Source organism: Pantherophis guttatus, chromosome 1, assembly GCF_059756535.1.
Source record: "Pantherophis guttatus breed Tessera chromosome 1, ASM5975653v1, whole genome shotgun sequence".
NCBI classification, from domain to species: Eukaryota; Metazoa; Chordata; class Lepidosauria; order Squamata; family Colubridae; genus Pantherophis; species Pantherophis guttatus.
In genome coordinates this window covers 231913695-231927669 of record NC_142063.1, presented here as the reverse complement: position 1 = coordinate 231927669, position 13975 = coordinate 231913695, and the positions used below count along the sequence as shown (strand labels likewise).

The 13975-nt window shown below is 42.1% G+C and overlaps 1 protein-coding gene across 1 annotated transcript; it reads left to right on the top strand.

The window, feature by feature from the left end:
• The first annotated feature begins 6113 nt into the window (after window positions 1-6113).
• On the top strand, window positions 6114-11869 carry HTR1B (5-hydroxytryptamine receptor 1B). The gene has a single exon (XM_034431865.3). The coding sequence runs from the start codon at window positions 7402-7404 to the stop codon at window positions 8554-8556; it is 1155 nt and encodes a 384-aa protein (XP_034287756.1). The 5' UTR covers window positions 6114-7401; the 3' UTR covers window positions 8557-11869.
• The last annotated feature ends 2106 nt before the right edge of the window (window positions 11870-13975 follow it).

The following is a 13975-nucleotide window of genomic DNA, read 5'->3' as shown; positions in this document are numbered from 1 at the left end:
GACTGAATTGTGGATTTGGGAAAGTTAAAGGGTTTGACATGAAAGAATATTTCCTATAGACTGTTTGTTTAAATTTTTATAAAAGAATCCATGAAAAATAAGAAATCCTCCTGTGGGAAAGTTTTGCTGATTGGAAAACAAATATGTAATAAGAGGGATTTTGATGGTTGACTAGAGAGAACAAGAGAAAACTAAAGATTAAAATTAAAGAAGAGACCCATTAATACAATGGATGCTATTTGACAATACTATTTGATGACAGAATAAATCAAGGCTGTCTGAGAACAATGTTGTCAGAAATTTCTTTCAAGATTATCTAGCACCATAAAAATAGATATAACAGAGGATAGAGAAGAGAAACAGATATAATAGAGGATATAATGGAGACTGAAGCTGATCTGAATGTGGATTTGAAAATGTTTTTTTTAAAAAAATGTCAGACTAAAAGAGTGATACGAAAAAAGATGCCGAGGATCTAAAATTGAATTAAAAATGCCAAACATGGAGAAGGATGTCACAATGGCTTTACATATGAAACAAACTGATGTCTTAATATCTAAAGAGGACATATAGAATAAATCAGAAGAGAGATTTTGAAAACCTTCCTATCTTAGATTTACAAGAGAGACTTGTTAAACGACTGAGGGTATTCCTGAAAGGAGAGAAAGTGGAAATAAGAAATTAACTTGAGAGATATTATTTGATATGCTTGAACATCGAGCATTTTAAAAGTAAATGGAAGGAATATAAAGTGGATTTATTTGATTACTGTTAATATATATATATATATTGCGGTATTAATGATTTTAGCTTTCAGATGCATCATTAAAATATATTTTCCATCAGCGACAGAAAAAACAGAATACTCAAATTTTGAGAAATTATCACTTATGGTGATAATGGATAATTATGGATAATTTCTTCTTATATAGAAGAAAGTGAAAGATATGAAACTTAAGATATAATGGAGTCTTAAGACTTGTATATTTAACAGAAGCAACTCATATTCTTAAACTAACTTCTTTTAAAATAATTCTCATTATTTACTTCATTTGTATCCCACTTTCCCAAACAACACATGGAGATCAAAACTTCTACCAATGAAAACACAGGCAAATAAATATAGTATAATTAAAAACACAGCAATAAAACAGACAGCGCTGGTTCCAATTCCACAACAGATGAGTTTACATTTCAAAGGACAGATGGAATACAGTGTAGAGCCAGAGTACAAAAGAATACCCTCTAACTACTGACAACCTTAGCTAAGTGTAAAGATCCCTATTTTCCCTCTACTGGGAAAGCAACACATGGTAAATGTTTTATATAGGAAGGTGTGGGAGGAAGAAAAGAGATGTTCAGATGATATTCCCAAGCACAAACATGTCCTAGTTTACCAAAATACAAAGCTATCGGAAGCACTTCCCTGAACTTGTTTGAACTCAGAATTTAACAGGGTTGGGCTTGTCCTGTCCACAGATCGAGAACCATCAGGGATTCTCAGGACTGCAGGTTAGACTGGGAAAATAATACCTCTATAACAGGGGCAAAATACTCCTGGTTTGGACTGGATCGTCTGATCCGGTAGCGATGGTGGAGGGTAGTTCGGAGAACCGGTAGCAAAAATCCCTGCCCACCCCCCAATGCCTAGCTGAGCCACGCGATCATCAGAGGCTTTCTTTTTTTATTTTTAAAAGCATTTTTTTTACAACCTTTTTGGCTGAAAAGGTTGTAGAAAAAATGTTTTTAAAAGAAAAAAAAAGCTTCTGACGATCAGGCAACTCAGATGGGATCATCAGAGGCTTTTAAAAGCATTTTTTTACAACCTCTTCAGCCGACGAGGTTATAGAAAAAAATGGTTTTAAAAGTGTAAAAAAAAAAAAAAGTTGGCCACACCCACTAAGTCACATTACCCCCCTCCCACCAAGCTACGCCCATAGAACCGGTAGTAATAAATTTTACATTTCACCACTGCTCTATAGCAGTGATGGCGAACCTTTTAGACACCAAGTTGCCAAACTGCGTGCATGCGCATGCCCAAACTGAAAGGTATGCATGTGCAAATGTGTGCATGCGTGGACATGCACGTGTGTGCACATGCACGCATGTGCACGCATGTGCAACAGTGACCCAAAGACCAGCTGGCTGGTGGGAGGTGGGGCATCCCAATACCGGCAGCGCGGCAAGAGGTAAGATCTTTTTCTTTCGTGAGCTTCTCTTTTCGTCATTTGCAGGGAAACAGAAGCTCAGGAAATAAATGCCATGGAGATCTGACCTGGGGCAACGGTGCGGGTGCCAGCAGAGAGGGCTCTACATGCCACCTCTGGCATGTGTGCCATAGATTCGCCATCACGGCTCTATAGTATAGGAAATGGCAGCTACTTTTGTGTTGTTGCCAAATAAATTGCATGATAAGGTCCAGGAACTGACCTTGGCCAGATATCTTTACCATTCGAAGTTTTGTTTTCTATGTTTATTGAAAGAACAGATTAGGTTCTAACGTTAATAGGTTTCCTAATTAATAGGCTTCCTAACTCAGTAAAGATAAATGCAGTGCAATCTCAACAGAGATTTGCACTTTTCTTTTAAATGTTCAAACTTTTCTCAATTGTTTCTATGAATTCTAGAAGGAGGAGGCTAGTGTCTTTATTAATAGCCAAGTCCTCCAATTTCCCAGAGAAAAGGATTGATGGTGATGGCTTTCTATATTTTTGGTCCTGATCTAAATCACTTCTCATTCCATTATCTTCATTTGTGCCATCATCCTTATAGTGCCTGTTTTAAACTCTTTAAACTGTTAAATTCTTTAACTCTTAAAGCTTATTAACAGGGACCCCCACCTCAAATCTGAACTGCTCAGTTCCAAGGGGCACCCCACCTCAAAACAGTTTTGTCCTTTGTGACCTTAAGACTATCTTGCAGTAACATTTTGGCTCATAGTAAGTAAACTTTTAAAATATTTTAATATACTGCATTTCAATTAACTTCTCAGTGATTAAATGCAGTGAAGGCAATTTTCATTTGGTGATGCTACCGGTAGCTAGCAATTCAGTTTCATTGGAAACACAATGCTTCATTTCTACAATACAACAATGCGTTTAGTAATCTACCGAAGTAATAGGTGCATTTTAAGTCAGTTATTTAAAACAGGATCTCCTTTCAAGCACAGCGTTGGGATTGTATTGGTTTAGGTGGCTTGTGAATCTTCCTGAAGTTGGGCTAAATGTTGACACAGAAGTCTGCACTGATGAATTCAGTGAGAGCCAGTCCATCTGGATGATACAACAGCAGGAGCTTCTGCATTAAGTACCATATAGACTCTGAGGTTCCTCTGAGGAACCCCTGGAAACTCCCCCCCCCCCGCCCTGCCCTATATGTTTCAGTCAACCTTTCAATCACCATGAACCAAAGATTCTTCCATTGCACAAGCAAGCACTCATCCTCAAACAGATTTCAGAATGGAAGACTCTGCATGAGGAAAAGGCTGAAGGCTAGAAGTGACCTTAAAGAAAGCTGAGTTTTCATGCTAAGAGGGCAACCACAGTTCAAAAGGAGCAGAAGAATGGCAGCTAGGGAAATCTCAAATATCATGTATAAGAGATTACCTGGCTTCTCTGGCTGTCAGTGAAAGAGGCAAATTTTCTGGTCCACCTTAAGAAAAAAAGCACCCCCAATGTCTCCAAAACAAGCCCCTCAGACTTTTCTTAGCCATTCCTCTACCTTTCTAGGTCTCATTCAGTTTTGAACAGCCACGGACCCAGGACACTTTTCTGTAACACTAAGGGACAATCCGCAGAGCATTAGCTCATTAGTTTAAGAACACAGCTGAGAGCACATGAAAACACCAGATCAATGTTAGCGGTCACTGTTCTCCAAGAACCATAGTGGGATAACTCCCTGATGTGGGTGCACATTATCCTAAGGATTTGTCCACCTCTTCTGCCCACACTGCATAATTGATATCACTTTCTTATTCTGCCTATAAAGCGTTTTAGGGACATTTGGGGTTTGGTTGTTTTGGCTGAGTCACCAGGACCTATGCCTATGATTCAACCAAACATAACAACAACCTCCGGGGGAGGATACTCCGTTGAATGCTTTCTCTATAACCTGTTGCTTTCATTATTCAGACAATGGAAGGAGATTGACTAGAGCAGAAGGTGGGGGGGGGGGCGTTAATTTAAGAGAGCCTCTCTCTCCTCCACAAGGAAAGTGGGTGAGAAAGGAGAGGCAGAAGTTATTCCAAACTCAGATCCAATTAAATGATCCGATCCATGGAAGGCTTATGAACTTGCATGTGTCCAACGCAGACTTTAAAGACTTGCCTCCACTTAAGGCAAACAGGAGAGCCGAGGCTTGCAAGGGGAGCGCCCTCTCTTGGGAGCGCACGCTGCAAATCTCGATGGAGTTGCTTACTCCCGTGTAAACGCGCTTCGGGATCGGACTACTAGCGTATACTTTCTGAAACGCGCGACAATAAGCGCTTTAACGATCGCGTTTGGGAAGGTTACATAATAATCTAGGGATAAAACCCAGCTTTGGATCATTAAAGCGCCAAGCTTTACAGGCAGAACGCCCGGACGTTTTCCTCCCTCGCCGAGATTATACACCGGCCAGTGGGGACCGAGGAGAGGCTAGCGCGTAACTCTGCATCAGGAGCAAAACCCCAAATGCCTAATCGTTTTTACGAGAGCGAGGATAAATCCATCCGGCTACTTCAGCTAGGCGCAACACCGCGGAGATCAGCTGCCCACCAACCACTCCGATCGGCTCCGGTCTTTATTTCGGGAAACGGTTCGGGGAAATTCCAACCCGAATCTCAGCGCAGCCCGCGAGAGAAGTGACAGTGTCTACGCGCGAGTTCAGGGAGCTTCGAGGAAAGTCCGGTTCTCCGCCAACCCCCCGGGAGGCCCTCACTTGTTCGCGATCGACTTCGGCGCGCGTTCATCCGGCGATAAACTCCATCAGCCCGACCCGACCGCGACTTCGTATGGTCGCTTTATAAACGGAGATGATGATGATAGCAAATTGTAAAGACTTTGGAACCCGAGAGGCATCCCACAAATAAATACCATTAAATAAATGAAAACCACTCTTAAACAGACGGTTACTAATTAATAACAGGGCAAGAAGGGACCTCAGCCAAAGCAGGCTGTACCGTACAAGGCGGCAACATGGAGAAGCGCCAGGGTGGATTGAGATTTTAAACACAAGAGGCAGGCAGATCCCAATAAGCAGGTTTGCTTAGCATTAAGACCCTCTAAACTCTCGGATTTCCTCCCCTCTTGAGAAGGAAGGGGAGCGCCGTCTAGCCCTGAGCCCTGTGGCTGAGCAACTTCTACAAGCTTTGTTGGGCTTTCCTTAGGCGTCTCGGAGGCCCCACTGATCCGCTATAGGCGCCCCATTGCTTACTTGGAAGACCAAATCCCACTGTAGAACCTGTAGTGAGCATCTTTGCGCAGGGCTGCGGATCTCTTAAGGCGCGTCTGGGGAGGCGCTGGTGCAGGAAGCCAGGCGCCTGTATTTGCAGTCAGCCGGAGCCTGAATCCTGCGCGGTGAAATGCTGCGAAAGGACGAAGCGGTTTCAAGTAGGAGAAAACCGATTCGTCTTTCCCAGAATTCTCCCCCCTCCGCCCCCCCGAAAAAGTCACAAATCAAGAAGAGATCAATTTCCGAGTAAAGATTTCGCCGATTTTTTTTTTTTTGGGGGGGGGGGACCTGTTTCCACCGATTGGAGAAATTGGTGCCATTCTATACAAATTTCCGAAGTAAACCCCGCTGGCTTCCCCAAAGTTTCCTCCCAGGAAAGTGTCCCTTTAAGATTGCAGCCAAAGTCGAAAATCAGAGCAAAAGGGCACCATAATGATACTTAGGTTAGGTGGAAAGGAAAATTAAGAACGCGGGATAAAGCTGCATAAGAGAGTAAGAAAACTCTCCAGTCCCATTTCCTATTTCTAGTAAAGGGCAGAAAGAGGCGTTCCAAAACCAGACGCGGGAGTCGAGAAAACCCTCTTGGTCGGATCTCTCTCAGCCGTGGTGGTAGACGCATATTCTTGCGTCTAAAATATGAAGGTTTAGCGAAGTCCATTAGAGCCGCAAAACTACCATCGATTTAGACGCCCGTACATCATGTAGAAGCAGCGAATTCGAATTTGGGGGGGATTTGATGTTTTTTTTTCGCCACTTCTCTTGACTTGGTTTCGGTTGGTATTTTTTCAGTTCGCGTCTTTCCGTTTTAAGCCACAGTTTTGAGTTGCCGTCAGTGTCGCTATATTGCTGTTGTAGTTATTATTACATTTGAAAGGGATCACAAGCTCGGCTCAACTCAATCCAGAATCCCCGTTGACAAGTCAGCGAGGTTTGGCGAAAGGATACATTTCTCAAGGCTCGTAACGGGTTGTGCGGGGGGGGGCGCGCAAATGAGGGGTCGGTGTTAGGACCCGGCGGAATCCTCTCGGGGCAGACTGAGGCGGGGCGGTGGCGAGGGGCCGGGAGCCGGAGCTCTGGGAGAAAAGACCACGAGTTGCCTTGTTAAGCTCGCGCAGAGCGGAGCGGAGTCTGAGCGGGCGGGCCAGTATATATATATATATATATATACATACATACATCTGTAAAGAGAGAGAAAGAGGGAGCAGAGGAGAGGCAGGGACCGCGCGCCTTCGGTTGCTGAGGCGCCGGCCGTCTCTGCCGGAGAAGTCTGCATCTGCCGGACTTGAGCTCTGCCCTGGGAGAGAGACCCTCACATCGAGAGTTCGCTGCGCTGCCTACCTTCCAGCCGCCCGCCCGCTTCTGCAAAAGTTGTGGAAGTGGCGCCCTGGGGGACAATTGCGCGTCCCGTGCCTCTGCGAGAGAGAAGGCGTCCAGTCACGCCCGGTCAACAACGGTGGCAAACCACGCCTGCTAGCCCTCTCCCGGTCCCTTCGCTGCTCCGTCTCGCCCAGGGGGATCGTAAAGCGCCACCTCCGCTTCACGAAAGAAAAACTCTCCCGGCCGCCGCCGCTGCCTTATCCGTCGCGTCGAACTTCGGACCTCCGCGATGTCCCTTCGTCGCCACCACCGAACCGGCTGCCGCTGGCGGAGACGTCCTCGCTTGGCGGCCGGCACGTGCTGAGGCGTCGGCTTGGCTTTTAGCAAAGAAGAGGGAGAAGAGCGCGGCGGCGGCGGCGTTGGCGTTGGGGCGAGCCATGGTCCGCCCGGCGAGCGGGAGGCGCCTCTATTGGAAGAGCCGCGCGCACGTGCTCCCTCTTGCCGTCCCCGCCGACCAGGCGGCTCGCGTGCCCTCGTTCCCCGTGCGGGATTCTCTCGAGGTGTGGCGTGAAGAGGGGAGGGCGCTGCCCTCCTCGGATTGCTGAGCCTGGCGGCGCTCCGCTCCTCGCCCGAGTCCCCGGCAACTTTGGAGGCATGGATCAAGCTAGGCTGTGCCAAGCCACCCCAGGCCTAAACGCCTTCCACGCCAATGACTCCGACCAGACCAGGAATTGCAGTCCTGAAGAAAGTTCCATCTACCAAGATGGCACCCCGTTCTCCTGGAAGGTTGTTCTCACCGTCATCTTGGCTCTCATCACTTTGGCCACAATATTGTCCAACGGTTTTGTGATTGTCACTGTCTACCAGAGTCGTAAGCTCCACACCCCGGCCAATTATCTCATAGCTTCCTTGGCTGTCACTGACCTTCTGGTATCCCTCCTGGTCATGCCTATCAGCACAATGTACACTGTGACTGGGAAATGGACCCTGGGCCAGATTGTGTGTGACATTTGGCTCTCTTCAGACATCACTTGTTGCACTGCTTCCATTCTCCATTTGTGTGTGATTGCCCTGGACAGATACTGGGCCATCACAGACGCAGTTGAGTATTCGACTAAAAGGACTCCCAAGAGAGCAGCGGGCATGATCGCCCTGGTGTGGGTCTTCTCGATCTCCATCTCAATCCCTCCTTTCTTCTGGCAGCAGTCTAAAGCTGAAGAGATGTCTAACTGTGTGGTGAATTCAGACCACATCTTGTATACCATCTATTCCACAGTGGGGGCGTTCTATTTTCCTACCTTGCTGCTGCTGATCCTTTATGGAAGGATCTACGTGGAGGCCAGATCTCGGATTTTGAAACAGACGCCAAAGAACACCGGCAAAAGATTAACTCGGGCTCACTTAATAACAGATTCCCCAGGGTCAACATCCTCTGTCACTTCTATAAATTGCAAGGTCTCGGAAGCATCCAGTGAAATGGGGTCTCCTGTATATACAAACCAGGTCAAAGTGAAGGTATCGGATGCTTTCCTGGAAAAAAAGAAGTTGATGGCTGCCAGAGAGCGGAAAGCAACCAAGACTTTAGGGGTTATTTTAGGAGCCTTCATTGTGTGCTGGCTACCCTTCTTTATCATTAGTTTAGTGTTGCCCATTTGTAAAGATGCTTGCTGGTTCCACATGGCCATCTTTGACTTTTTCACGTGGCTGGGATATCTTAACTCTCTGATCAACCCTATCATCTACACTATGTCCAATGAAGACTTCAAACAAGCATTTCATAAATTGATACGGTTCCGATGCACAAGTTGAATGATAAGTGCAGTTAAATATAAAGCCTCTGGTGTCGGAGGCTTGAATGAATGCATTTTGTGTGACTGGTTCTTCAGGTAGGTGATTATTCTTACCATGCTACTGTCTCTCCAGAAAACAGTATCTTTTAATGGCAAAATTGGAATTCAGTAGAGAGGAGAGCCATGCCAGTTAGCAAAGGTTCTCATTCAGGGTAGAGGTAACTACAAAGCAGCCTCCTTCTGAGCCTGGGTTTAAAAATATGCTGCATCTGCTCCCACTAATGTTGCTGAAGAAGTCTTTTTGGCCTTAAAATGAGAGTTGATCCTGGATTTTGCCTTTGTAGAGCCATTGTGGTAGGAACTGGAAAGGTTTTGGACAACTTTTGTGGAGACACCCGATCCAACGTGACTGTACTGTACTTGAACTAAGTGACTCTCATCCCATCTCTTCTGCTAGGAGATCTTTGCCTCTCAGACATCTGTGTTTGAAAGTGCTTTGCCATGTTTCCCTCCTTTTTAACTGCTAGCTTGCTAAATTAAAGACTATGCAGAGTAGATTATAAATGAATTGCGCATGATGCTTAGTAGTTATATGGATCAGAGATCTGGAAGAACTAGTACTGATAGTCTTATGATAACCATTCCTTCACTTGCTTATAATAAATGGGCTGAAGGAATGTTGGGGAAGCAATCAAATATAGACAAAACTCAGCATGAGAAGAGCAACTCATCTTTTTTTTGTACAGATGTGCCTTCTTTTTTGTTTAACAACCTGCCAGTATCACCCCTCCCAAAAGCCAAACTATTCTGCGTGCATATGTTTGTGTGAGTGCGTGCATGGTGGCCTGTAGAATCAAGTGCCAAAGCTTGCAAGCTTATTTTTTCTTTATCCATGTTTTCTTCCTTCCCTCCCTCCCTCCCTCTCATCATATTTTTAAATAACTCATTATCAGCTATTCTTTTGTTCAGTTGTTTCAGTTGAAAATCTTCCTTTCAAAGCTTGCTTACATAATTTGCTTTCCAAAAGAAAAAAAAAATGTTTATTCCTTATGTGGACACTGAACAAACCGTGAGTGTAATAATTCTTATTAAATGAACCTTTTCCCCCTGAAAAGGACTTTTTCTCTATAACGCAAGGCAATTTTCCCTTAACACAGATTTCATAAGCAGATTTTGAAATCTTTTATATATTCAGTTCCTAAAGGAATATACTCTCTTTTCCTTGATGCTTTCTAGTACAAAAACTCATCTACGGTTTTAATTTCCCTTATCCTTACTCTTCATTCATCTCCTCTCACATGTCCCATCCCATCCTTTCCTGAAATGCTTTGACAAACAGATTGAATAAGTGGTTCCTCTACATTATTAATGCCACTAAGACAATAAGGCAGGACAGGACCCAGTTTCAGTAACTGAGAAAGCTGCAAAGTTTCTTCGTCATCTGCCTAAAGCACAGATGCGAAGAAGTGACTCTTATACAATATTCACTGCTTTGAACAAACTGTGTTCAAAACCTTATTACAATTCATGCTTACTATGTTATATAATCCTTAAAAGAAAGACTACCAACTCAACACCTCCCCTACTATTCAAGTTAAAAGCGTTACTAAAATAGCTTTTATTATATAGGACAGTCTGGTGCAGGTCCCCTATGGATTATCAACTCTTTTTTTTGGTGGGGAGGAGAGATCTCCCGGAAACAGGTTTTGTCTTTGATATTAAATTAATGGTGGCACATCGGGCCAGAAGCATCGCAAAAGTTTTGATTAGAATCCTTTTAGAGAGCTTTCCTTTCCTTGCGATCTGGGTCAGGATTGGTAATAGCTTCCTTTGCCCATGTGTTGGGTTAAGTAGAAAATCTGTCTAATGCTTCTCTGCAGTGATAAAAATAGAAGTATAAATTAAGACTTCAATGTATGGCCAAGCTGCCCAAATGAGAGGAATAGGGAAGAAGAAAATAAAATTCTCTGTATCTTAACTACTGCAAGATCTAGAGAAGCTGCACCAGGGATAACTTCATGCGACCCATCTTAGCAACAGTTAATTCTCCTGTCCTACCTGATTCCAGCAGCCATATTAAGGAAGCACAATGGGCACTCACCTTTGCTACCTCATACTTTTCTACATTCTCATGGAATTCCTTGCCATTTTTTCCCTATAAAAGTAGGACCTCAACAGTGATGTTTATAATTTTACTTCCCTTTTCCCCTTGAAAAAAAATACATAGGATGCTTTCACAGTGTGAGTCACTTTCACCAATCCTTGTTAGACAGTAAATAAGATTTATATACTATCAAGAAAAGTATTCCATCTTCTTTATTTCAAGAGACCTAAAATATAAATACTGCCTGAGATTACAGCAAATGGGTAGAAGAAAGAAATGTCAAGGAGTGAATGTCAACAAACACAGTAAAAATTTATATTCTGGTTTTGTTGAACTGAAATAAAGATTAAACTTGATTGGATTTTTATGAGGCCTTTATGGTATTATTATTTAAATCCAGTTCTTAAAAATGATGAGTTCAGGAAGAAATTGAGACTGAATACTTTACTGACTTTGCAAACATAACTTTCTTCTGCGTTACTATTTGGTTTTCATGTGTTACGGCTGCATTTTTTCATGTACTGTATCCAACTCCCAATTATTTTTTCTTGAAAGAGCTGCTAATCTCATTCTGAAAGTCCTGAAATGTAACTTTTGCACTGAAATGAACTGTACACTGTGGCATAACTTCTTCAGGTTGCTTGTTTATGGAAAGCAAATGGTTGTTCAAGAAATATTTATTTTTGTTTTTAAATCAGTAAGTGTTGATACTGTAACATTGAGACTTATTTAGCCACCATACTTCACAGACAGGAAGTGGAATGGATTGCTTGTCTCTTAATACTGTTTGCACTACTACAGTCTTCTTCAAAAGTGAAGGACCTTGCGTTCCTGTTTGGGGAACGTAGGAAAAATGTGAAAGTCCTGTCCTTTCATCTTTTTAATCAATCGAATTAAAAAAATAGCCATTTGATGTTGTGTTCTTACAGATTTTTTTTTTCATATGTATGATACTGTTAAAAGAAATTTAAAATCATCTGAAATACTAACCACTGTTCTGATCCTTTAGGTTGTTGGTGTGTACAATTGGAATCTACTTTATTATGTATTTTTACTCTTGTTTTCGAAGATTAGATAAAATATCTCTATGTAATAAGCCCAGCAGTCAAAATTTAAAAATTCAGACTATGTTGTTCTGTTCCATTTGCTTTGAAAGGATTGCATTGCAAGTGTTTGTCTTAAATGTAGCTGAAAATCAAACAATAAAAAAGCTTTACTGTGATAACAAGAGTATTTGATAGAAATTGTGTTACTCAGGAAGATGATATTTGTTTACTTGACTGAAGCTTTATATCATTTATAAGATGATGAGACAGCAGGAAAAAGATAACAATTAATTTTAGCTAAATTTGGCAGGTGTAATGTGGAGCCACAACAAATTTAATACAGATCAAATACCTTGGACAGCATTCCACTTAATCAAATACGCAGATGCGATCCTTAACAGTGATTGGGTTCATGCATATACAAAGCCATGGTTACTTGAATAAGTGACAATTGTCTGGATTCATGTAACATGGTAAGCAGTAAACCAAGAATTATATAATAATTTAGCCAGATATGCAAAACTGCCAATGTACCTGGTAGAGTTCATTGTAGGTCCATGTATTCTTACTTATTTGGGGGATGCTGCAAGACACTGTATTATTTAATTTAATTCATGTATCCTGCCTTTCTCCCATCATGGAATTCAAAGGATATTCACGGAGGTTTTCAGATAATCTTTTACCAGGCATTGACTAGACACCTATTGCCTTCATTTGTGAGACAATAATACCTGTTTAGATTCAGCAAGATGGCCACATTGTATGTCCCTGTCTTTTTAGATATCTTTTTAGAAAGGCATAAATACTGACATTTATTTTTACTTCCATGAAAGGCATTGTTAGGTACACCCAAGACTCCTAATAAGTGAAAGTAGTTTCCCCTTTGCTAGCAAGTGAAGCTGGCTTGGAAAGACAGAGAACATTCTGTGTTGAGCGGGGAATATAGAAGCTGTGGGGAATCCCATTGTCAGCATGCTGGCATACATCCTGTGATGTGCATTCTTGAAATCAAGGCAGTTCTTGGGCTAAAGAAAATGTCCTTATTCTAATATGCAAGTAGTGTAATAATCCATTATCCAATTGGTTTAAAATACTAACAAAGATGATAAAGGATCTGGATGCTAAACCGTACAATAAATGGTTCAGGGAGCTAGGTATTTCCAGCCTATTGAAGATAAGGATTAGAAGTGGGGGGAACATGATGCCTATCTTTCAGTACTTAAGGGCTGGCACAAAGAAGAACAGAATGACTTATTCTCCAAAGCACCAGAGGGCAGGACAAGAAATGTTATTTCCCATGTTATTTCATGGGAATGTTATTTCCCATTCCCAAAGTTGTTAAAGACGGATCCAATCTAAACATAAGGAGAAATTTTCTTATAGTGAAAACAATTAATCAATGGAATAGATTTTCTTCTGGAGTTGTGGGGTCTCTGTCTGGAGGTTTTCAAAAATAGATTGGACAACAATTTGATTGGGGTGGTATAAAGTCTCCTGCTTTGAGTTGGGGGTTGTACTAGAAGACCTTTTGGGTCCTTTCCAACCCAATGATTCTATATTCTAAGTTTTTTTCCCCCTTTGGAGTTATTGACAGAAATGAGAATAGCTTTCTTCCCCCTTTAGATTTATGTGTCTAAATTCCAGACCTTGCTTAGATGTAAAAATAACTTAAACAGTATTGATTTATTTACTGTTCTTGCCAAGTAATTGAATTGAGGCCTCATTTCTTTTGCATACAACATTCCTATTAACTGCATTACATGCAACTTGTGAATGTTGCTGACTAGAAACTTGAATATGGCGTTCTAGTTAGCTAAAGATCAATTTCCTCATTAAGGGTCATGCTTCAATTCCATTGAAATATGTGGGACATATAATATATGAGATTAACTTTGTTTTTGAAGTTAGAGAATCAGCAAAAGGCCTGATTAAATCTGTGGAGCTGGAGAAAGAATGCCACTCCCCATTGATTTGTCGCAAAAGGGGATCACATGACCTTGGGACACAACAATGATCATAAATATGAACCAGATGCCGAGCATCTGAATATTGATGATATGATCATAGGGAGGCAGGAAAGGTCATAATTTTGAAAAATGGTCATAAGTCACTTTTTTCAGTGCCGTTGTAACTTTGAATGATCACTAAATGAACTGTTGCAAGTTGAGGACTATCGGTTAAGACCAAATATTTCCTCAAAGATAAATAGCTGTGAGATTCATCTATTTAAAAAGAACTTAATTCAGCCATTAGAGCAAAAAGAACTTAAGCCATTAGAGCAGGGGTGT

Bases quoted from the DNA above. Each gene is read 5' to 3' on its own strand.
- HTR1B (XM_034431865.3), top strand. From the start codon at position 7,402: ATGGATCAAGCTAGGCTGTGCCAAGCCACCCCAGGCCTAAACGCCTTC.